Source organism: Chionomys nivalis, chromosome 9 (genome assembly GCF_950005125.1).
Source record: "Chionomys nivalis chromosome 9, mChiNiv1.1, whole genome shotgun sequence".
NCBI classification, from domain to species: Eukaryota; Metazoa; Chordata; class Mammalia; order Rodentia; family Cricetidae; genus Chionomys; species Chionomys nivalis.
This window is the reverse complement of record NC_080094.1, coordinates 19,364,725-19,388,501: the sequence shown is the minus strand read 5'-3', so window position 1 is coordinate 19,388,501 and position 23,777 is coordinate 19,364,725. Positions and strand designations below refer to the sequence as shown.

Below are 23,777 nucleotides of genomic sequence, written 5' to 3'. Positions count from 1 at the left end.
GTGTAACATTCCTGGCCGTCCTGGAACTCACTCTGTAGACCAGGCTGGCCTCAAACTCCTGTCTGGAAGGGAACTGGTTTTGAGCCACAAGGAAGTGGATTCTGGAGTAGACTTCAGGGTCCCACCCTGTTACACCATTTGCTAGGTCACCTTGCTTCACCATTGTAAGCTTCCATTTCCTTATCCGTGCTATGTGTTAATAGCACCTTCTTGTGGGATTGCTGTCAGGCATGGCTGAGGTCACCTGTGGCGTTTATAAGGTGCCTGACACAGTAACTACCCAAGAATAAGGAAGTGGCTGTTTACTGGGTATTTATGTTGACCTTTCTTGACTGCTCATCATTTTCTAACTGTCATACAAGTGAAATGAAACCTTAATGAAAACAAGTTGAGCCGGCTGAGGGATGGAGAGAAGTGTGCATTGTGATAAAAGGCAGAGCAGAGCCTAAAGAGCTGTTGGACTCTGTGAGATGCTGAAGACCCATCTAGGAGGTGAAAAGACGGTGTTGCTCCTTCAGCTTCCCTCCTGTTCAGACTAAATGTAAAGGTAGCTTTATGAAGTTTGTGGTGGAGCCAGGCCGAGCGTGGTGAGCTCCTGGCCTTGATCCCAGCACTGCCACAGCCACAGTGGACAGCTGACCGAAGCAGCCTCCGGTCATCTCCCCAGCTTGTTTCCAAGGCAACCTCCCCTTGACTTCCCTCTGCAGCTGTCGTGTTCTCTGAGGTACGGGCACTGCTGTGGAAGGTGTCTATGCCTGCCAGCTCCCTTGTCTGAAGCTCACGCCTGTCCTCACTGGCTTCCCAGTTTCACTAAGCCTGGCGACAGTACTTCCCTGTCTCCATAGTAGCCATCTTCTTGTCCTGTCTGTCCATGCTAGGCTAAAGCACGTGAAACTGGAGTCACTGTCCTTGATTCCTTCCTGTCCAGGGCAGTCCTGTGTGCTGCTGTCTGGTTTTCTGCAGATACAGCCTCCTCCTGTGCCTCCTAGACCAGCTTTGCATCCAAGGGCACTCACACTGAAGGGCTGTTTGTCTTTGAACTCAGTGCTAAACCACACCTGGACCAATGGGCCTCCCTCCCAAGTGTTGGGATTACAGGTGTGTGCCGTCACACCTGGATGCATGGGGTCTTCATAGGTCTTCTCCAGGAGAGCATATATTCATCCATCCATCCATCCATCCATCCATCCATCCATCCATCCATCCATCCATCCATCCATCCATTCTTTCCTCCCTCCCTCCTTTCCTCTCTCCTCCCATCCCTCTCTCCTTCCCTCCTCTTTTCTTCCTTCCTGTCTCTTTTCTCTCTCTTTCTCTCTTATTTATTTATTTGTTTGTTTGTTTGTTTGTTTTTGAGACATTGTTTCTCTGTAGCCCTGGCTGTTCTGGAACTTGTTCTGTAGACCAGGCTGGCTTCGAACTTAGAAATCTACCAGGCTCTGCCTCCCTAGTGCTGTGATTAAAGGTGTGTGCCATCACATGAAACTTTCTTTTCTTTCTTCTTCTTTTCTTTAATTATTGTATTTTCTTGATTTGTGTGTGAGCTTGTGTATAAATGCAGGTTCCTGGGTTCCACCTGGCTCCACTGTTTAGAAACGTCACGGTAGAACTGGTAATCTTCAATTTTAACAAATTCTCCCAGAAGACTTTCTCATTAGGGCCTGAGGACTCATATCTACACCCAGGTACAACAAATTTAGAAGCCCCTAATAACCAGGACCTTGTTTGCTAGATGGAACCTGTCAGCACCATCTTGTATGCTCCCCAAACACCTCAGCCATGTGGCAGTAGATGAGCTGAACCCTGATCAGAGGGAGCCCCAGGCCGGTTTCCTTCCAGATGAGGCACAGTGGAGCCTCTGTAATCAACCATGAGTTCAGAAATGTCTTCTCAAGTTAAGCACACAGGACACTAGGATTTTCTGGGACTTTTTAGTGGGTAAGCCTGCTCCCACTGAGTGGTCATAGGAGGCCCAGTTACCTGTGGATGTTTTATTGTGTACTTTGGTTTTGCTATTTTTCTATGATAATAAATAAAATGTAATTTTAAATTAGGTAATGCATAAGTGATGTATAAAATCCAGAGTTCTTCACATCCCTTTCCTCACCTTTTTACCCTCTCTGGATGCAGCACTGTTACCTCCTTCCTTTAAAGTATAAGTAGTTGGGTACCGGGAGATGCTCAGTGGGAAGAAGCTCTTGCTGTGGAAGCATGAGGACTTGAGTTCAGATCCTAGCATCTGCAGAACAAGTTGTGCATGGCCATGGCTGTGCTGGTAACTAAAGTGCCATGGGGTGTATGGTAGAGACAGAAGGATGGGGCCTTGCTTGTTGCCAGCTTTATTCTATGATCAGTGAGAGACCCTGTCTCAAGGGGATGAGGTACAGAGTGATAGAGCAGGACACCCAGTGTCCTTCTGCACATGTGAACTGTTGTGCACACACCCTCACATACATGTGCACACACTGTGCACAGACATGTACACATTCACACTAGTCTTTCATAACTGATTTAACCACACACCTGTCACGATGAACATTTAGGTTGTTACAAGTTTTGGCTGTAGTAGACAGTTCTGGAGCAAATGTGGTTTATATACTTTTTTTTGTTGTGGTTTTGAGCCAGGGTCTCATATAGCCTAGCTTGGCCTTGAATTTGTAATGTAGCTGAAAATGATCTTGAACTCTTGATCCTCCTGTCTCTATTTTGTAAGTTCTGAGATGGCATGTACCATCATGCTTGATTTTTACTACCTTGTGTGTGTGTGTGTATGTGTGTGTGTTCATGTATTAATATACCTGCAGTATTACTTCATACAGGTGACAGTCTTTAATTGGAGAGTTGAGAATGTTAACACGCACTACAAGTGTTACGTCCACACCTTGGCTCATGTTGACACCAGTGACCTCTGAGAGCTGGAGCCACATTTTGATAGTTCTTAAAATTCACTTTTTAAAAAAATATTTATTTATTTATTTATTATACAATATTCTGTCTGTGTGTATGCCTACACACCAGATCCCATTACAGATGGTTGTGAGCCACCATGTGGTTGTGGGAATTGAACTCAGGACCTTTGGAAGAGTAGGCAATGCTCTTAACCTCTGAGCCATCTCTCCAGCCCCCTACAATTCACTCTTTATTTCACAGAGTTGAAGTTTGTTTGCTTGGGTATTCTGAGACAAAGTGTGGTTGCCTACGATGTCCTTCTGCTCTCTCCCAGCTTAGGAACCACATTTTGTACTTGGTAGAAAATTATCAGACCGTGGTGATTGTTGGAGAAACGGGATGTGGGAAGAGCACCCAGATTCCGCAGGTGAGTACGCATTACTATCCTTCCATGAAGATTTTAACTGGGAGTACTCTGTAACTTGGGGATGCTCTTTCCTGTCATTCCACCACACTCATGGTCTCCTTGCAAGAAACACTCTTCTCAGATATTTTGCTAAACTAAACTTATGATTTTTAATTTATGATAAAGTTAATAATTGTTTCCAATTTATTATACTCCCAAAATCGTAAGAGTGGCCATTTTCTGAAAGGAACAGTAGGAACTCATTCTGAGATGTGCAGTATGTAGTTCCGTCCATGGTGAATCCCGGTTGAATACTGCTGTAGCGTAAGTAACGTTGGCTGTTATCACATATCGCTGTGGAAGGAGCTTGTCTTATTGGAAAAATGTCTGCTGTGGCACTCGGGTGGAGAAGTGTGCTATGAGGTAAGAAAGAGCCTTGACTTGACAGGTGAAGAATGACAGTTAAGTGACCAGGATCAAGAGCCTGCAGGCATTTCTTCACCATGTGCTGAAGTATAAAATGCACACAGGAAAGTGTGTATATCCTGATTGCATAGTGTGCAGCATTTTTACAGGGGGTGATATTTGTTACTAGCGCTCAGTTGAAGACACAGCAGAACTCCAGAAGCCTTCTGTGGCCCTGTTAGTCTCTGCTTGCTGCTCACACACAGACAACGGTAACTCCATTCCAGCTTCTACACCAATCATTATTAATTACATTATTATAATGTGTTTATCATACTATATTTTATAGACCACGTAAGTGAACACTATAAGTATGTATATATTTTTGCTTTTTTGAGACAGGATCTCTGTAGCCTTGCTATCCAGGAGCTTGCTATGTAGACCATGCTGGCCTTGAACTTGCAGAGATCCTTTTTACCTTGCCTCCATTTGAAATCTAAACCTAAATTGCCTAGTTTATTGAGATGACTAGCTTCATGAACAGGTTATTTTCATGGAAACCATGTGTCATTCACAACATGACTGCTGAGAGACACCTTGTGTGTCTGTGTGCTTACAGATTGTAGAGTTTCAGATGATGTTCAAGGCTTTGGTTTGCTGGCCTTGAACTCCAGCTCTTGGGTTTTTATCGTTTCCTCAGACGAGGTTTTGACCTCCTTATTCCGTCATCTGAATGCTGTTGATGCTGCTGTCTTCCTTGCAGAGTTAGGCATGTGGGAATGTACATAGGCATTCATGGAACTTTAGCTGTGTCCTTGTAATTCTGCCTGTATTTGTTGGTTGGGGTAGTTAACAGTATTTTCTGCTATGTGACTACTGTAAGACACTACAGTTTTGACAGTGAAAACCATTTTGTACAGCACTTTGTTCTTCACTGTCGTTTTTAAACTTGAATTTTAGCTAGCTTTAGATTAGGAGTGAAGTCATCAAACTAACGTAGTGCCTTCTGCTCCCCATGCTGCTTGCAGCACAGACAGATAGCAGGCGTTAGCAGTGGGCAGTAGGCGCTAAACCTAAGGTTGTGTTTAAATCCCCGCCAGTTCTGTCACAGGTTTCTTTTTTCAGTTCCAGGGTCCTACACTGCATTCAGTTGCTGTTTCTGTTTAGTCTCCTCAGCTAGTGGGAGGGCCTCCTTCCTTCACCTCTCGTGTCCGTCACACTTTCCTAGAGTATTCCTCATTTGTGTATTAAATGGCTCTCAGTCTTGGTCACTTCTCCTGTTAGAAGAAGCCTGTGCAATTTTTGCAAGAATACATCAGAAATGGTGGTGTGCATCATATCCGAGCTTTGTGATCTGTCTTATCAGTGCCCATTCTGACTCTGGGCTCTCGGTTAAGGTGCCGGATGTCACCTCTAACACTATTTTCTGTGCCTTCTCAGTTGATAAGTATCTTTGGAGGAAGAATGTCAGGGTGCCAAGCTCCTTCTCTTTAAACTTTGACCTGATTTTAATCTCCCCTATAGGCCCTGTCTGCAGCTATAACATGTTCCTCTTTCTCTGTACCTCTACTAGAGGGAATCTACTTTGAGAATCACAGTTCCTCTCTCTCCTATTTACATATTTGATTATTTACGTGTAGTTGTATGGTTCATGTACAGCTGTGTTTTCACAGTGTGAAATCCAGTACCATGTTTATTTTACTGCTTAAATGGTTCCACATCTGGCTGTGAGAAGCTCTTTCTTTTGCGTCCACCTTCTGTCTAAAAGTTTTCATCCCTTTTGACCAGCACCAAACTTCCTAGATCTACAAGATGTGGCTCATCTTCTATGGTCTGTGTATGAACTTTGTTTCCTTTCATTAGAGAAGTCAGGATCCCACTGCAAGGGTGCTTGCTGCTGGATGACTTTGGATATTAACCGTCTCCCCTCCCCCAAAGCTCTTGTGTCCCTGCATTTATCACTCTTGAATCAAGACCAATCACTATGGGCTTGTTTATGTGTTTGTTGGATTCTAGTATACACATAACATAGTTAAGGAATTGCTATCTCCTATCCCTGTCTGGATTAATCATTTCTGAGGATGTTTCTGTCCAGCTCTTTAGCATTAGTGAGGATACCACTCTCTAGTGTCACTCAGCCTGCTCAGTGAGGGTATCACTCTCTGCCGTCACTCAGCTTAGTCATTGAGGGTACCAATCTCCATTGTCTCTTAGCTTGGTCAATGAGGGTACCATTCTCTGTCATCACTCAGCTTGCTCAGTGAGGGTACCACTCTTTATTTCACTCGATATGGTCAGGGTACCATTCTTCATCACTCAGCTTGGTCAGTGAGGATACCACTCTCTATCATCACTCAGTTTAGTCATTGAAGGTATCAATCTCCATCGTCACTCGACCTGATCAGTGAGGGTACCACTGTCCATGTCACTCAACCTGCTCAGTGAGGGTACCACTCTCTATCATCACTCAGCCTGCTTAGTGAGGTACCACTCTCCCACCTGTGCTTCTGGGTTTGTGCTATCATTTGTGCATAGGGTCATATGTTAGTGTTTGTTTTTCTTTCTGTTTTCCTCTAGGTCTTTACTAGTTTTGGCTGTTGGGTTTTTGAAGAGCACATAGAACAGTGGGTTCTCTGTCAGAGAAGACCCATCCAGAGCTCTTATGCCCGCTCATCCCTGTCTCCCTCTGTGAACTGCTCCTTTCCCCTGGCTCTTTGCTACCTAACCCCTACAGACAGCAATTCTCTTTAATTTCTGTATTACCTTTTAAACTTTTTGTTTTTCATTTCTTTTTTCAGATAGGCTTTCTTTGTGTCGTCCTGGCTGTCCTAGAACTTGCTTTATAGACCAGGCTGGCCTTGAACTCACAGATTTGCCTGCCTTTGCTTCCTGAGTGCTGGGATTAAAGGGGTGTACCACCACACCCAGCTATTACCTTTATTTTTTTTAGATCAATGAATTTATGAAATTCCAATTTTAATCTTTTCTGTTATAGAAGTAATGTATCCATTGTTTTATAAAAAGAAAATTAAGTCTGATAACCAGTTGTACATGTTGAGTTTTAATTGATTAAAATCAGATATAGACACAGAAAACATATTTAATCAAGTTGTATCTAATATATTCTAATGGTATATATTTATGTATAGTTGTGAACAGTAGTTTTTATTTAGCTTGTCTAAAATGTGCTGTATGGTTGGTACTTCATGTTTAGCTGTCTCTGTGTACTTTAGAATTCTCTGTTCTGTAGATTGAGTGCTGTTCTCGTGACTAACCGTTTCTTTTGCCTGGTGCAGCCAGAACACATAGACACTGTAGGACCAGGGAGTCTTCATGCTGAATCTGTCTCTTGGTTCTTCCATCAGCTTCGGTGTGAAAGGGACTTGCTAACATTAACAAGCCTGAAGTCTGTCATCTGTCACGCTGCAATGTGGCATTTCTTGGTGACTTAGCACAGAGCAGGGTCACCTGGAGGAAGGATTGTCTGGGAGATACTAATCCATCTGTGCTTCTCCTTGCAGTACCTGGCAGAAGCTGGCTGGACAGCCGAAGGACGAGTGGTTGGAGTGACCCAGCCGCGAAGAGTGGCCGCTGTGACAGTGAGTTTCTCTCTGTGTTATGACTGTGCCTGTCCCTTCTGTTCCCCATCACTTCCTTTCTCACTTCCTGAAAAATACAAATGAGTGGAAGTTACTCCTTAAGAATTTAGCTTAAAGAGAGCTTTGATTGGAAATTTTGCAGAATTGATACCTGTATGTTATGAACCAGTTAGTAATAAGGAGTTTAGATATAAAAATAAATATATTTGTTTAAAGCCCAACTCAGCAGGAGAAGCACTGTGAAAGCTGGCGAGTACCGCTCCATGGTTCTCTCCAGGATAAGGAGGGAGGAGTGGTTGGGTCAGTGGCTGCAGGCTGGATAGGAACACTTTTATAAGTGTGGACTTTATGTGAATTAAATATAACAAAAGAGGAAACTGAAATAGTAAAATGGGGCAGCTTCGAACTATAGATAAACATTTTCTCACCGCAAAATAATTTGCTAAAGCTTGAAAACAACAACAACAAAACTTGCTTAATGTTTTCACAGTAAATTTTCCCTTTTCTCTTATTTTCTTTTTGAGGCAGGGTCTCGAAGCTGATGCTAGCCTAGAACTTTAGGCAATCCTTCTGCCTAAGTATCCTGACTACTAGGAGTGGTGGTGCACACCTTTAATCCCAGCACTCAGGAGGCAGAGGCAGGCGGATCTCTATGATTTTAGGGTCTATAGCAATATAGTCCACTCTGGTCGGTCGGTCAGTCTATCTGTCTGTCTGTCTATTTATCTGTCTATACACGTAGTGATACCTTGTGTCAAAAAACAAAAAAACTGACCATCATCAAAACAAATGTGAGATGTTGTACCTGGCCTATTTTTCAAATGTGTTTTATGAGGGAGGAGGAGATGGGCTCTCTCCCATCCTTCATTGATGCAGCACTGTGATTTTTATTTTAAGATTTACATTTTAAAAACTACTTTATTATCTTTTGTGTATGGGTGTTTCACATTCATATTCATGTACCATATTCATGCAGTGCTCATGGAGACCGGAAGAGGGCATCAGATCATCTGGGAATAGACTTATAGATGTTGTGATCCACCATGGGAGTGCTGGGAATTGAACCCAGGCCCTCTGGTTGAACAACTAGTGCTCTTAACCACCAAGACATCTTTCCAGTCCCACATTTAGCACTTTTCTAAAAAACATGTTTGAGAATATTTGATGTGATCTTTTTTTTTTTTTTTTGGTTTTTTTTTTTTTTTTTGGTTTTTCGAGACAAGGTTTCTCTGTGGTTTTGGAGCCTGTCCTGGAACTAGCTCTTGTAGACCAGGCTGGTCTCGAACTCACAGAGATCCGCCTGCCTCTGCCTCCCGAGTGCTGGGATTAAAGGCGTGCGCCACCATCGCCCGGCAACATGGGTCAACTTTAAACATGGCAAAGTATGGTGCATTTTACCTGTCCCTTGTCCAGCCACCTGGAGGCTCCTGGATTATCTCTACAGGAATCATAATGCTATGTGAACACGTGTTCACACTCTGAAACCTACCACATTAGTGTCCAGCCAACCCCACCCTCAAAAACCAATCCCCAGCTGGCCTAGTGCTCTCAAAACCCCAGACCCACCTGTGCATATTCAGGTTCTTCGAGTCTGAATTTCACCCAAGAATGCACTTTAGACAAGACCCCTTGGAATTCTGTTCAGCAGGTGAGCCAGGATTGGGTTAGGCTAATGCTGTATTGCACCCAGCTGCACACAGAGCTGGTGCTGCAGGCTAGTGCTGTATTGCACCCGGCTCCCACCCCCAGCCTGTTGCTGTTTTTAGTTACGTTTATCCCATTTGATTCCTTTTCATCTGTACCTGTACCTTGAGTCTTTTCAGTCCAACAGTGAATATTTAGAATGAGAGATTATGCAATATGTTACAAATAAAAACAGGTAATGCCATAAACATGAAAAACACCCAGAGAAATAGCATGTTTTTATCAGTTAAATCTGCCTGACAGACACAGTTGTATAAACTTTCCTCCCTGAGTTTTGGCTGCCTTCCACTGATGGCCTGTGCACACAGCAGTGATTTTCTGTTATTTCCTGTGGAGAAAGAACAGCATCTGAGTCTTTCTTCTCTGTGGCATATTCACTGTGTGCACTTCTAGTATGTGTGTGTGCACGCGTGCGTGCGTGTATATGTTTGTGTGTGTGTGTGAGTGAATGTGTGTGCGCATATGTGTGTGCTTATGTTTAGTGTGTGTGTTTGTTTTTTGAGAAAGGATTTCTCTATGTAGCCCTGACTGTCCTAGAACTCACTCTGTATACCAGGCTGGCCTCAAACTTTGTTGTTATCTTTTGAGACAGGGTCTTTATGTAACTCAGGCTGGCCTCAGTGCTCTTGGTCTTCTTGTTTCTACTTTCGGACTACCAGGATTACACGGTGGGGAGAGAATGAGAATGGAGAGAGAGAGGATAAGAGAGGATTTAAGAGAGAGAATGTGTTGTCTGGAATTTGCAGTGAGTTAACTTTTTATGTCACTGAGAGATGACTCAGCTAAAAATTAGAGCAGCTTGCCCTGTGTGTGGTTTGAAATCCCAGCTCTTAACTGTACGTTTGTAGCTACAGATAACATCCCGAGCAACTGCAAGCTTTCTCTTGACAGAACAAAGAACACTTAAATTAACCGTGAGTGGTGATGGGCTGCCATGTTTAAGATGGCACTTCTCAGAGATGTGCTGTGTGCACAGACTGAGCCCAAGAACAAACTGCAGAAGTTGTACTGGATCTCTGAGAGGCACTTGGTAAGCAGGGCCACTGGTCTCACGAGTCCAAATTTAGCCTCCAGACCAGCCCTTCTTCCACCTAAGAGGGGAGCCGTGGAACATGTGTGTTCATGGACCATGTTGGAATGTCCTGCTGTATCTTAGCTCCTGTGCTTCATGAGAACGCAGGTCTAACTTGCTGTGTAGCAGTTGTTCAGTGATTGTGATGTTGAATCTGATGGAGTTATGGAGAACACAATGTAAACGGTAGAGGCGAAAATCTATTAAAAAGCCAGTAGAGGGTTGGCAAGATGGTTCAGCAGCTTGGCACTTGCTGCCAAGCCTGAGGATCTGGGTTTGGTTGCCACATGGTGGAAGGCGAGAACTGTCCCCCACAAGTTGTCCTCTGACCGCCCGAAGCACACTGGCACAGGCACCTACACATCTACACATACCCACCACAAGTAGTAGATAAATAAGAAGCACATAAATGAAGCCAACAGACTATAATCCTGCGTGATTATTAATGGTAAATCTTATATACATAGCTTATATATCTGTGTATTTATTTGAAGGTGAGGACTTGTGCCCATAGCCTAGCCTGGCTGGAACTGGCAAACCTCCTGCTTCAGCCTCCTGGGAGTTGGTATTATAGATGTATGTCATTACACTTAGTTAAAACATTAAGAAAAAATTTATTATTTTTTAATGTGTATATTTATATATGCATGTGTGGCTGCTGGTGCCCAAGGAGGTCAGAGGCTTCTGTCCCCTTGGAGCTAGAATTAGAGGCAGCTGTGAGTCACTGAACATTGGTGCTTGGAACTGAACTTGGGTCCTCTGCAAGAATAGTACATGCTCTTAACCACCGAGCCATCTCTCCAGCCCAAACACACATGCACACATGCATGCACGCACACTTTTAAAATGCATGTTTATGCAAATAATGAAATAGTAAGAACAGAAACGTTGAATTTTACTTTTATACCCACAAAATGACTATTTTCTGAAGAGGCTGGCTTATTTGTGCTCATTCTTCCTAGCCTATTTTCCCTGCAGGTTCCCAGCATCTCTGCACAGCTTGTCTGTGCCTTTTTCTGAGATGTGAATGATTAGCTCAGAACAACCATGATAACTAAGCCTCCTGGGAAACGCACCCTCCAGAGGCAGAGCCAAGCAGGGTGCACCTCTGGTTTCATAAGATGTTTTGAAAGACTGCATGGTGTGGACCGCCTGCTTGATGATTGATTGGGAGTGGGTCTTGTCAGATCTGTAATTTCAGGTCGCCGGGCGAGGCTGCTTCTGATCTTCATCTGCTTGTTGGTTTCTTGTGCACATTGATGGTGGGGATGGCTGAGTGCAGGGAGTCTCTGTGGTCCGGAGTCTGGGCTGCCTCAGGACCCTTCCTTGAGCAACTGCATTCCAAACTCAGACTAGCCATTATGGGGTTTGGGGCTGCCTGGCCTGGAAGGAGGGTGACACACAACTGCTTTCTCTGGTTGGGTATGCGAGGTCATGGAACCTCATGGCTTAGCTTTGTTCTTTTCAGTCATGTGTTTAGATAGCAAATGTGAAACTGTCTATGAAAAAACCCCTAGTAACTGTGATTGCCTCTTCATGCCGGTCTGTCTTTTGAGATGGTGGAGGGATTTCCGAAGTCGTCCCTGCAGGGCTTGCGCTCGAGTCTTCTCGTCTCCGAGTAGCTGGGTTCACAGGCGTGAGCCACTGCCTGGCTTTCATTTCAGATATTTCCTATTAGTAAACTTCGAATGGTTTTTTTGAGACAGTTAGGGATCTGGCTAGATGGATTTTTTTTTGTAATTTCCTTACATTCACGTGTGTGTGTGTGTGTTTACTTGTGCACAGACCCGTGTGTGTGCATATGTGGGTGTAGAGGCTAGAAAACAGATTCAGGTGTCATTCCTCAGGTGCCACCTTGTCTTTTGGAGACAGTGTCCTTCCTTGGCCTGGAGCTCAGTGGGAGGCTAGCTTGCTGGCTGCTGAGCCTTAGGAGTCCACCCGCCTCCCCTGCTGGGGTTAGAATACTCCACTCCAGACTCTGTGTGTGGGTGTTGGGGTAAACTCAGGTCCCGTCCCTATGCTTGCAAGGAAAGCCCCAGGCTATCTCCTCAGCACCCCTCCCTGCTTTTGAGATAGAGTCGTGCTGTGTATGCCAGGCTGACTGAAATTTTTATTCTCCTGCCTCTGCTTCCCAAGGGCTGAGGTTATCAGCATATGCCATAGTCCTTCCTATACCGCCCTTTGATTTGTGGTATATCCGGGGTGGCCCTCATGCTGCAGGTTTTGTTTTCTCATTTTGTGTGATGGTCAGGTGGATCTTTCATTGCTCCTTTCAGACACTAGCCTGTCTGTTTTTAAAAGCGTGTTTGTATCTTCATTGACTTTCAGGAGTGCTGGTAGCTGGAGTAAGGTTGAAAATTGTGTTAGGCATCTGACCTTTGGAACACGCTTGCCTCTGAAGAGGAGATGAACTTGGCCCACTCCTGTGTTCAGTTATCCTGCTCCCCTGCTCCCCCTCATCCCCCAAGACCCCGGGGGTCTTATGCAAGTGTGTCACTGCCAAATAGCTCTTTAGCTTGAATCTGTGGTTTAGATCTTTCGGGTTTTGCTTGTGATTTCTTTGGTTTTCTTTTTTTCCCCGGTGCTGGTCATTTAACCCTGGGGCCTTCCACACTGATAGGGGCACCACACCCACAGCTCAGTTTCCTCAATACTGATGTGTAAAATCATTGTGTGATTTTCCTTTTATTTTGTATGCTCTCTGCTTTGTCTTTCTTTTGAAACAGGGTCTCACTGTGTATCTCTGGCTGGCCTAGGACTGCTGTGTAGATCAGGCTGGGTTCAAATTCACAGAGATCCTCTGCCCCCACTTCCCAGTGCTGGGTTTAAAGGCTTGTGCCACCATGCCCAGCCCTTGTATTCTGTTTGAAGTTGTCTCAAGGCCATGACAGACTGAGAGCTCTATCAGCTGATCATCAGTGTTCACTCCTCTCCAGTGACCTGTCCCTTTCTCCTCATTGTTCACTTGCTGTGTGATATGACCTTTATGTTCCCTGTAGCGTGTGCCCCGTGCAGTAATCACTGTGTCTCTATTTTCAGCATGATCTTTCTTCTCAAAGGTTGCAGGGAGAGTAGCTGACGAAAGGGGCGCAGTGCTGGGCCACGAGGTGGGCTACTGCATCCGCTTTGATGACTGCACCGACCCGCTGGCAACCAGAATCAAGGTGAAGTGCTTACAGGGACTTCCAGTGTGAACAGGGGAGAGGATTCCCTGGGGAGTTAAAGCTTGTGCAGGCCAGGGCAGTGAGGTCTCTACGGGATATTCGTCTTCTGTGAAGACCAGAGCAGTTTGAAAGAGTCCTTGAATCTTAGCCCAGAAATGAACACGGGAGTAAGATTTATCCCTGTTCTGTAGCTGACAATCCTGAGGCCTGGGAGGGATGTCAGTTCTCATCTGTATGTGTTCGCTGGTGACAGTGTAAGGATGCAGCGTTCCCTTTCCTGCACATGCTAGGCTTTTTCTACTGACTCATGCTGAGAAACAAAACTGTACAGACAAACACGGGGTGAACTGGTGTAAACTGGTACAGCTTGGAATTCACAGTGGTTGGCTAGTTAGAACTGTCTAATGGACTGTCTCAGTGGTAGCTGACATAATAATAAAGTAATTAGCATAGTGGTAATTGGTGATAGTTCATCACTGTACTAGAACCAAGACTGAATAGTCCTGTAGAGCCGTGAGCAAGGTGCTGGATGAAATGAAGCTGGGTCCTTAGACCAGTGTGCCTTGCATCCTGGAACACAGGGATTACAACTGTTCAGATGAGCCAAGCGAACACTGTAGCCAGTTGTAAGAAAATGGATCTTGATTAGTTAGGATTTCTACTGCTGTGATAAAACACCACGGCCAGAAGCAACTTGGAGAGGAATGGGTTTATTTCAGTTTTACAACTTAGAGTCCACCATTCAGGGAAATCATGGCAGGAGCTCAAGGCAGGAACTAAAGCAGAGGCCATGGAGGAGTGCTGATTACTTGTAATTGGAGTTTTCTTTGGACCACCAACCAGCTCCCAATAAAGATGCGGAGACTTATTATTAATTATGAATGTTTGGCTTTAACTTAGGCTTGTCCCACTAGCTCTTCTAACTTAATTTAACCTTTTTCTATTCCTCTACTTTTTGCTTCGGGGCTTTTTACCTTTCTTTCACTTTGTATGCCATACTTTCCTGATTTGTCTGTGTCTGTCTGTCTGGCCCTGGTGTTTCTCTGGCATCTCTTTTTCTTTCTTCAAGTCTAAATTCCTCCTCCTACTTACTCTCCCAGCCCGGAAGTCCCGTCTATGCTTCTTCCCTTGCCATTGGCTGTTCGGCTTTTTATTAGACCAATCAGGTACCTTAGGCAGGCAAGGTAAAATAGCAGCACATCTTTACATAATTAAGCAAATGCAACATATTTTCATATAGTTAAACAAATGCAGCACATCTTTGCATAGTTACACAAATATTCTGCAGCACTTACTGCCTTGCTCCTCCTGGCTTGCTCAGCCTGCTTTCTTACACACCCAGGACTACCTATCCAGGGGTGGCACTGCCCAGAGTGAGCTGGGCCCTCCCCATCAATCTTCAGTCAAGAAAATGCCCACAGACTTGCCCACTGGCCAATGTGGTAAAGGAATTTTCTCAGTTGAGGTTCTTCCTACATGACTCTAACATGTGCCAGACTAACATAAAGCTAGCCAATACAGACTTTGTTTTCCAAATTTTTGATACCCATGTTGTCAGGTAAAGGGAATTTGTGTTGTGTTTATGACTTCAGTTATGTGTGAACCAGTTAACACTGGGTGAGTGTTGTAGTCATGTGGCTCTTTTTTTGGGTCCATGAGCAGCTTTGCTAAGACTTGTTGGTAGAACTTTCTACTTGCTTCTGTGTGTGTGTGGAGAGGGAGGGGCGGTGACAGCTGGAACCAGGGCCAAGCAAACTGTATTGGAAACACATACCACTTTTAAAGTCAGAGTGAAACAAGACTGTAGGAGAGCTTAGCCTTGCTCATCATCAACCTTGTTTGGAGTGAGGTAATGGCACCCACTTGTTACTGCTCATTTCTGAAGCATTTTATTAGTGTTTACTAATCCTACTTAGTTTTCACTGTAACTTGGTGAAATTGTTATATTACCTCATTTGACACGGGAGGAATGAGACTCCAATGCTAAGCACTTGGCCTGGGTATTTACAGCAGGTAAAAGCAGAGCCGGGCTCTGAACTCAGGCAGGTGACTGCGGAGCCCACACTCTAAACGCGGCTGTCAGTGGGGCCGTGGTTGAGAACATCTGAGTTGTTATCCCACTCGGTGCATTCACATAGTAAATAATGGCGAGTGGGAGACTCACTTGATTGTACATGAATTGCTGTTGATGCTAATTAGCATTAGGAACTAGGCCACGAGATGGTGGGGAAAGGTCTTCAGCCCAGTGTGGGAATTTTTTTTCAAACTTTGCTGAATGAATAAAGCTACTGAGGTGTTGTCTTTACTGTGCTGAGTGGATTATTCTTGCATGCGAACAGAGATTATACTTGAACTTGAATCATCACTGTAAATAAATTTCTCTTTCTTTGTATTTTTACTTTTTAGTTCCTTACGGATGGGATGCTGGTCAGGGAAATGATGGTTGATCCATTGTTAACAAAATATAGGTAAATGTAATTTTCTGTGATACCTTCCTAATGTTTCCAAAGCTCACTTGTACACTGTGAAGCAGTCAGCTTAGCAGCTGAGATTCAGGTCTGTTCAGCTGCCCTCATCTGTCCTCTTCCTGCCTTTGCTAGTTTTTCAGATTTGATAGTGGTGCCTCTTAGAGGCATCAACAGCGAGTACATAATGCAGACAAACAAAAACATGAGCAAAAGCAGGCCCACGGACATCTGCCACCAGTCTGCCTGTTGGCTTGGTTTTGTTTATCTTCCCTGTGACACACTCCGGGAATTGGGGTAACTACAGAACCATAGCCCAGCAGAGAAGTGGCTAGCCAGTTGCTGGGGCTGGAACTCAGAGCCTGCACATGGTAGGCAAGCGTTCCACTTCTCCCTCTGGTCCGTGTTCTGTTCAATTTGTACACAAAGTGCAGCTGAGGGCTTAGCTCTTTCTCCCTTCTTTGTGTATCTTTGGGCATCACTGGGAGCACCAGGGTTGCTCTGCAGCTTTGGTGTGTGACTTGTGTTTTTCTCTTGATTTGATAGCATTACATGAGTGCTGAGTACCCAGAGGTCTCTTTGGTGGGTGGGGTGGGATTTTGTGGGCTGTTGTTTCAATGCTCACCGAGAGTGTCCCTCTAATTCTCAGTGTCATCATGCTGGACGAAGCCCACGAGAGGACCTTGTATACAGACATTGCCATTGGCTTGCTGAAGAAGGTAGCCTCTACTGCTCGTATTTTGCTTTCTGTGTTTTCTTTTTATGTTGTTGCCTGGTTAGGAAAGTAATGACAACAATTTGGAAAATCCAACAAATACAAAGGGAAAATTATCCCATCATCCTATCCATTCGGAGAAAAACACGAGCCAAATGTTGATGTGCTTTTCTTCTCTGTCTGTGCCTGCCCACCTCTGTATATGTTTTGACACAGTGGGATTGGACAGTGTGTGCTAATTTGTATCTTGCATGTTTAGTATTATATCAAGAATGTTTGTCTTCATCTTTGAAGACATTATTGTTATTATTATTTTAAAGATTTTGTATTTGTGTCATGAGTATGTGTGTGCCTATATGTATGTCTGTTTACACATGTGTACAGGTGCCTGCAGGGGTCAGAAGAGGGCACCAGATCCCCAAGAACTGGAGTAACAAGTGATTGTCTGATGTGCGTGCTAGGAACAGAATTTCTGCAAGAACAGCCAGTGCTGTTAACCACTAAGCCACTTCCACGTCCCCGAAGACAGTGTTTTTGATGGCTGCACAAGGCTGTTGGGATCTGCCACATTCTTCCTGACACGTATATGCTTAAGTATATGGCCTTAATGGCAGTGAGCTCCCTGAAATGAAATTTGAATTATTTGAAAGAGGATTACAATAGCAGTTTAATCTTTCTATCATGCTAGTGTATTTCAAAGGCTCTTCATAGCCACTTGTGGCTAGTGGCTATGCCTGGACAAGGGCAGACTAGGAACTGTTTCATAGGAAAGTCTGCTAGATATCGTGATTGGTCATGAGGCTTAAATAAGACAACACAGTCTTAAGATGACACCATACATTTACCTTTGTGCAAGTAAGAAAAGGATGCCTCTCCATGGCTGTCCACAGTGAGGTGAGGGGAAGGTGGGTTACTGTTGGTCGCTCGCCACCTCCTCAGCCTTGTATCTTTGTGTAGCCTGCATCGCATGACTACATATGTGCCCTGAAGGTGGCCGGCACACAACTAGGAATAGATACACCACTTCTGTTGTCGTTATTTTATTATTTTATCTTTTGGCTGATGATCAGACTTTCTGATATATATGAGGAATTTTCTCACTAGCTCATCCCCACCTAGGGACAGTGTAAACAGGGCAGTTCTATACAGGCTTTGCCAGTATAGAGGAGCCTCATGTGGCCGCTCTTGAGTGTGGCAGATGTGCTATATGCCCAGTGACCACATTTCTTTGAATAAATATTAATGCCATATTGATATCTTGGTGTCAAGATTTGTCATTTCTTGGTTTTTAATGCACTTTTTCATACTTCTGAGTTTGAATATATGCCTTTACACTACCCCAAAACTCACATGTGAGGAAAAGCATTTATTTTTAATAATTTCAAATTTGCTCCTTAAATTTAGGATTAGAGTTAGAGAGTGGGTCGGGTTAAGGTCAAAGTTTTAAATTCTTTTTGTATTTTGTATAAAATTTTTACTGGGTCATAATTACAAAATTTTGTACATTTTCAAAATCAGGAAGAGTGGTTTACCTCACAGTGATTTGTGACATCAGCAGCCAGCTGTTTGTAGCATTCTCGTCTACTGAAAAGCCTCTGCTTTGTTTTGTGACAGGGTCTTGCTGTCTAGCCCAGGCTGGCCTTAAACTGTGACCCTCCTGCCCTGGCCTCCTGCTTGCTGGAATTTACAGGCCCAAGTCACCATGTCTGGTTAGGAATTGTACCTTATTCCACTGTCACCATTATTTCCTGATGCCTTCTTTTCCAGATTCAGAAAAAGCGAGGGGATCTTCGCTTGATTGTGGCCTCAGCCACTCTGGACGCAGAGGTAAGGGCATCTCTCTCCTCCCCCTTCTGTGTAAACACTGGAACTGTCAAACATCGTTGGGAGCAAGCCTCCAGGCAGGGCATGTCTTTGGCAGAGTGACCTGCTTCTTTTGGACCCATCTGGTGCCCGGATGTCCCACGATGTTCCTTTTCAACTGCGAATCAGTTGATGATCACACTCTTGCCTTGTCTCTGTCTCTGCTGTCTTTCTCCTGACATGGGCAGTTTCTTTTTAGTTACTCTTCAGTGTGAGGCCATATTTCTTGAGTTTATTTATGAAAATTGCACACTTATTTTAACGTTTTTGATGCACTTGAAGCTTTTCCTGAAATGTAGTAGTTTTCACATTAAGTGTTTTTTTTTCTTTTTTTATTTAACTTTTAATTTTTTTTGTATGTGTGGTGGGGGGCACACAGGCCATGGTGGAGGTCAGAATAACTTGTTAGAATCAACTCTGTACTACCGTGTGGGCCCCAGGGATCAAGGTTATCAGGCTCAGCAGTAGACATCCTTACCAACCGAGCCATCTCTTCGGTCCTGTGTTTTTATATGGCTGATTTACTGTCTTGATGACTAATATTTTATTTTAAAACAGTTCAGTTCATCTCGTTCTTTTGGCCACTTGTTGTTTATATGTGCTATATGCTAAGACTGCTGCTAGCTACAGGTGACCCATACATCCCCGAGTCCAGGGAAGGCAGAGCATGAATAGGTGTTCAGTGTGTTAAGGTGACTTAGAAGGCTGCTCTTCAGTCCAGCCAGCTGGGAGTGTCAAGAACTTTTCACTAAGGAGGTGGCGTGTTAGCAGGGTTTGAGTCCAGGAGACCCTCACCTCCTCAGAGAGGCCCTCCCTAAGGCCTCACCCCTCTGTACTGCTTTGTGTGTGTTTCAGTTGCACTGACTTTAGGTGCTTGTTCAGGAATTGCTTGAATCCTTGCAGATTGGGGTTCTGTCTTACTCATGATTTTACCCTCTTGCCTTACACTGTAGTAGGTAGGACAGTGATTTGCCTGTATTTGGGACTCAGAAAGATGATTCTTGTGTTGTGTAGAAACACAGGGAGTAGTTACAGAAATGCCGGTCAGGAGGCCAGCTTTGTCTTGCGGGTTAGATGTGAGGGTCTGTCCCCTGACTTGTTCCTCTGTGTCCCTGAGAGGAAGAATGCGACTGACTTGGTGAGAGGAGTCTGCCGGTGTATCCAGGTCAGTTTGTTTACAAGCCGTTGGAGCTCTTGGCTTCAGGCTGCCCATGATCACCTCTGAGTTTGAACTGTTTATTGTCCTCTTGCATTAGCTGTCATCTCTGTCACCATGATGTCTGCTGGAATGTTCTCCACAGGTATTTTAATTTCATTTCTGATGCTGTGATAACACACCTTGACAACAAGCAGCCTAGGAATGAAAGTGTTTGCTCTCAGAGAGAAATAAATGCATGCATGCTTATTTCAGCTCACCTTTCACTCTTTTAGCCATTTATTAGAACATGGTTACTTCTATGCATATGGGTGTTTTGCCTGCATGTATATCTGTGCACAGTGTGTGTTCAGTACCCATGGAAACCAAGAAAGGGCATCGGATTTCCTGGGACTGGAGTTACAGTTGGCTGTGAGCTGCCATATTGGTGCTGGGAATTGAACCCTGGTCCTCTTAATACATGTAAATGAGTTCTCTTAATCGGTGAGCCATTTCTCTGGCCCCAGCTTTTTCCCACTTGTAGTACAGTTAGAATGGTGCCCATGATGGACTTGAGTTCTCTCACATCAGTTAATACAAGCAGGGCACTCCCTGCCCTCCTGACAGACATGTCCACAGGCTGGCCTGATCTAGACCGTCACTCATCGCGCTGATCTTTCTTCCCAGGTGACTGTAGAGTGCGTCAAGGTAACCATTATAGGAGGAATCTTGACTTGCCTCTGGTTCTCTCCCTTATGGGACAGTTGCACAGATCATCTCTGTTGTCTTTTCCTTCCTTCTTTCTCTCTTAAAAATTATAAAATGAAAAACTGACCTAAACAGGTTTAGTTGTAGTGAAAAGTATAATCACCCCGCCTTGGACTTTTTGATAACTGGCAGCTGTGAACTGCTCATTGCTACTTTGCATTGTCTTTCTTTTCTTTCTGATATTATAATATACTTACATCACTCCCCCTCCCCTTTCTTTCTGTTAACCCTCCCATTTACCTTCCATGCTCTCTTCCAAATCATGACTTTTTTTATTGTTACATGCATCTTTATATATTCACATGTATTCTTTAGTATAATCTGTTTAGTCTGTATTAATTTTTAAAAAAATTTATGTGGTGTTGGAGGGAGTCAGATCCATTGGAGCAGAACTGGAGTTACTGACAGTTGTGAGCTGCCATGTGGTTGCTGGGAATTGAACCAAGGTCCTGGAAGAGCAACCAGTGCTCTTAACCACGGAACCATCTCTCCAGCGCCAATATGTGTATTCTTAAGTGAGAGGAAGAGGATGTTAGTGGGCTAAGGAGCCTGGGGTGAGGACCACTTTGTGGAGTGAGCAGCATAGGGTGTGGCTTACCTAGCATTTTCATCTGGAGGCCCAAGGATGCCCAAGTTGCTGTGTCTATAGGTGACAAACTTAATGTCAAGCTGTCTAGATGTATAATGCTGCCTACAGGTCACCTGCTCAGGTTTCACTTGGGTGGGTGGCTCAGCCTGTAGATGAGACACCGATGTCTGCAACATGGAAGTGGCAGAGAGGCTGGAGGCTGATCAGGTAGTTGCCTTGATTGGTTTAGCTGCCCTGTTTGTAGAAGCTTGATTCGGGGAGCAGGTGCATCCATAGCTGGTGTGGTTGCAAAGTGTTCCTTTTCCTTTATCGCATTCTTCTCCTTGAGCCCGTCCACACGACAGGAGCTAGCTGGCGGACAGTTCCCCTGTTTTGTTGTTGTTGTCTCGTCAGAGGTCTGATAACTTGTAGAGAGATTAATTTCTCTCTTCCATCGGTTCTGGTGAAGGATTCTGAGTCCTCTGAGGTCAGATTCCCACATTGGACCAGTTTGCTGAGACCAATCTTGTTAGGTTGGGTGGGGATTGGGGAGGGCATGGATGTGACTGCTGGGAGCTATCTAGTGTGGGCCAGGTGAGAGCAGCTCCTAGGACGGCAAGCTGAAGTGAGCTGGCAGGTGGCCCAGCAAAGGCTCCATCATCGCCATTTACTCTCACAGACTGTCCCCCTTTCTCTCCACCATGTCATTGTGACCCCACCTCTTGAACCTCACTCAAGTTTTCCAGGTGAGGGGCTTGCTTTACTTTATGTCTCCTTGATTCTGCCTCAGGATTCATGCGCTCTTGAGAAATAGGTTATTGACCTTTTAAGGAGAAAATTTATTATTACTGTTTGTTTTATGTATATGGGCATTTTATCTGTATATATATGTATCTCATGTATATACATCTCATATATATATATATCTCATATATATATGCCATTTGCATGCTTACTGCTCGTGGACATCAGGAAAGGGCATCAGCCTCCTGTAACTGGAGTTACAGACAGTTGTGGACCACCATGTGGGTACTGGGAATTGAACCTGGGTCCTCTGGAAGAGCAGCCAGTACTCTTAACCACCAAGCCTTCTCTCTACCCTGAGTTTTTGGGTTTTATCTGTACATTCCTAGTGAAGGTACCAGATAAAAATCTTAAGGACACAGACTTTGTGTCTCTCAGTACATGGGAAGTGTTTTTTTTTTTTTAAGAGTAGCTCCTGGTCAACAATTCCAGTAGCCTGGGACCAGCCATCCACACCATCCAGTGAAGCTGTCAATGGCCTTACCTCTCTCTGTTCAGTGTGTCCTGGTGGTATCTGTGACCAGCAAGCCCTTCTTAAAGTCCCCCTCCTGCAGCCCTGGGCCCTGCTGTCCCCAGTCTTCCTGCTTCCTCACTCACTTCCTCCTTGGGGTATTGAATCTCCCCTCTTTCCTCAAGGCTGTCCACTCCTTCCCTGGCCCCCGGTCAGCTGACACTGGGTGTTGGTGATAGTCTTGACTCTTTGCTTATATCCACCTTTGCTGACTCTGAGCTGCCTGGAATGTTTAAACCTGGCCCTAGCGATTCTGTCCAGTTCTGTCCCAACCTCTTCTCATAGTCGTAGTAATTGAGCCCAAGATATCCATTGGTGGAGATGTTTCTTCATTGATTAAGAAGAAATCAGTACTGTTCTGTCCGTTGTCAGCATGCATGTGCACACGATTGGAGAAGATACTGTTCATGCTATCAGATAGTCTGAAATCTATTGGGAAGATATAGTAAACATGTATCAGAGACACACCTATTGTGCAAGAGGGAACCCTTTATGAATTGACAACCTTGTGCCAGCAAACGTGTGCTCTCCAGATTAGGGCTATCCACCAGCCTGGTTTAACCTGTACCAAACTGAGTCATACCTCATTTTCAACTAAATAAAATACAGAGGGTAGGAATAAAGTAATACCATAGCTACATGGCAGCTTAGGGTCATTAAATTTTAACCCTTATTTTTAATCAGACCTTTAGAATCTGTCATTGAAAATTTCCCTGCAATTTCAATAAGAGAAAAATAAATTTTAGTGGATGTGATGAAACACACCTGTAATTTCAGTATTCGGGAGCCAGAGGAAGGAGGATCCTGATTTTGAGTCCAGCCTGGTCTACATAGAGTTTCAGATTTGTCTGAACTGAGTATCAAGACCCTGTCTCCACAAAGCTGGCCTTTGGGAAGATGGCAGGTGGAGCTGTAAAAGAAAAGAAAGAAAATTGTGACTTCAGAAAACCGCTCTGTGTGATGTGCTGGCACACATATAATCCACTCAAGAAGTGGAGGCAGGGGGGTCTGGAGTTCAAGGCCAGCCTCAGCTATGTAGTGAATTTGAGGCTAGCCGAGCTATGTGGGGTCCTGTCTCTAAAATAAAATAAACTGTTCTGCCACATGTAGTCTTCATTCTACCATCCCAATTTCCTCTGCCAGTTTTATTTTTTCTTTCTATGGATTACTGTGATCAATCTTTGAGATAAATGTGGATAATATTTATGTATATATTTATTTTTAGAAATTTCGAGATTTCTTTAACCAGAATGAAACCAGTGACCCAGCCAGGGATACCTGTGTGACCCTGACAGTGGAAGGGCGGACATTTCCAGTGGATATCTTTTACCTACAAAGGTCTGGTAATGCTTGCTTCTTGGTGATGATGATATGGGACCTTGTCTGTCATGCAGAAGAATAGGGAGTATCATCCGCCTGCAGCTTGTGCAGTACCTGTTATCCGTAGAATGCTCTGGAAGCTGGACCAGCATTACTGCTGAATTTAGTCTTGACTCTCCTATGCAAATTTACATGCATCTGTGGCCAATAGCTCAGTTGGAGAGTGAAGTAGTAGGCTAAAGGGATGTGGTTTGGCAGTCTTCTGAGCGAGAGTTCCCAGGGTGCCATCAGCAAGGGAGGCACTGCTCAGTCCCGCCTTTTGGTTGTCTTCATCCTTAGCAAGGTCATCTTATTAGCAAGGGGCCATCCTAGTTGCTGTACCTAGTTTC

General features: G+C 44.4%; 1 protein-coding gene across 1 annotated transcript in view; it reads left to right on the top strand.

The window, feature by feature from the left end:
• Nucleotides 1-23,777, top strand: part of Dhx35 (DEAH-box helicase 35) — a 60,021-nt gene that overhangs the window by 8,847 nt on the left and 27,397 nt on the right. The window contains exons 3-9 of the mRNA XM_057781655.1: nucleotides 3,224-3,316; nucleotides 7,222-7,299; nucleotides 13,135-13,239; nucleotides 15,646-15,707; nucleotides 16,354-16,423; nucleotides 18,187-18,246; nucleotides 23,294-23,406. Of these exons, the coding sequence (XP_057637638.1) occupies nucleotides 3,224-3,316; nucleotides 7,222-7,299; nucleotides 13,135-13,239; nucleotides 15,646-15,707; nucleotides 16,354-16,423; nucleotides 18,187-18,246; nucleotides 23,294-23,406 (581 nt within the window). The remainder of the gene's footprint in view (nucleotides 1-3,223; nucleotides 3,317-7,221; nucleotides 7,300-13,134; nucleotides 13,240-15,645; nucleotides 15,708-16,353; nucleotides 16,424-18,186; nucleotides 18,247-23,293; nucleotides 23,407-23,777) is intronic.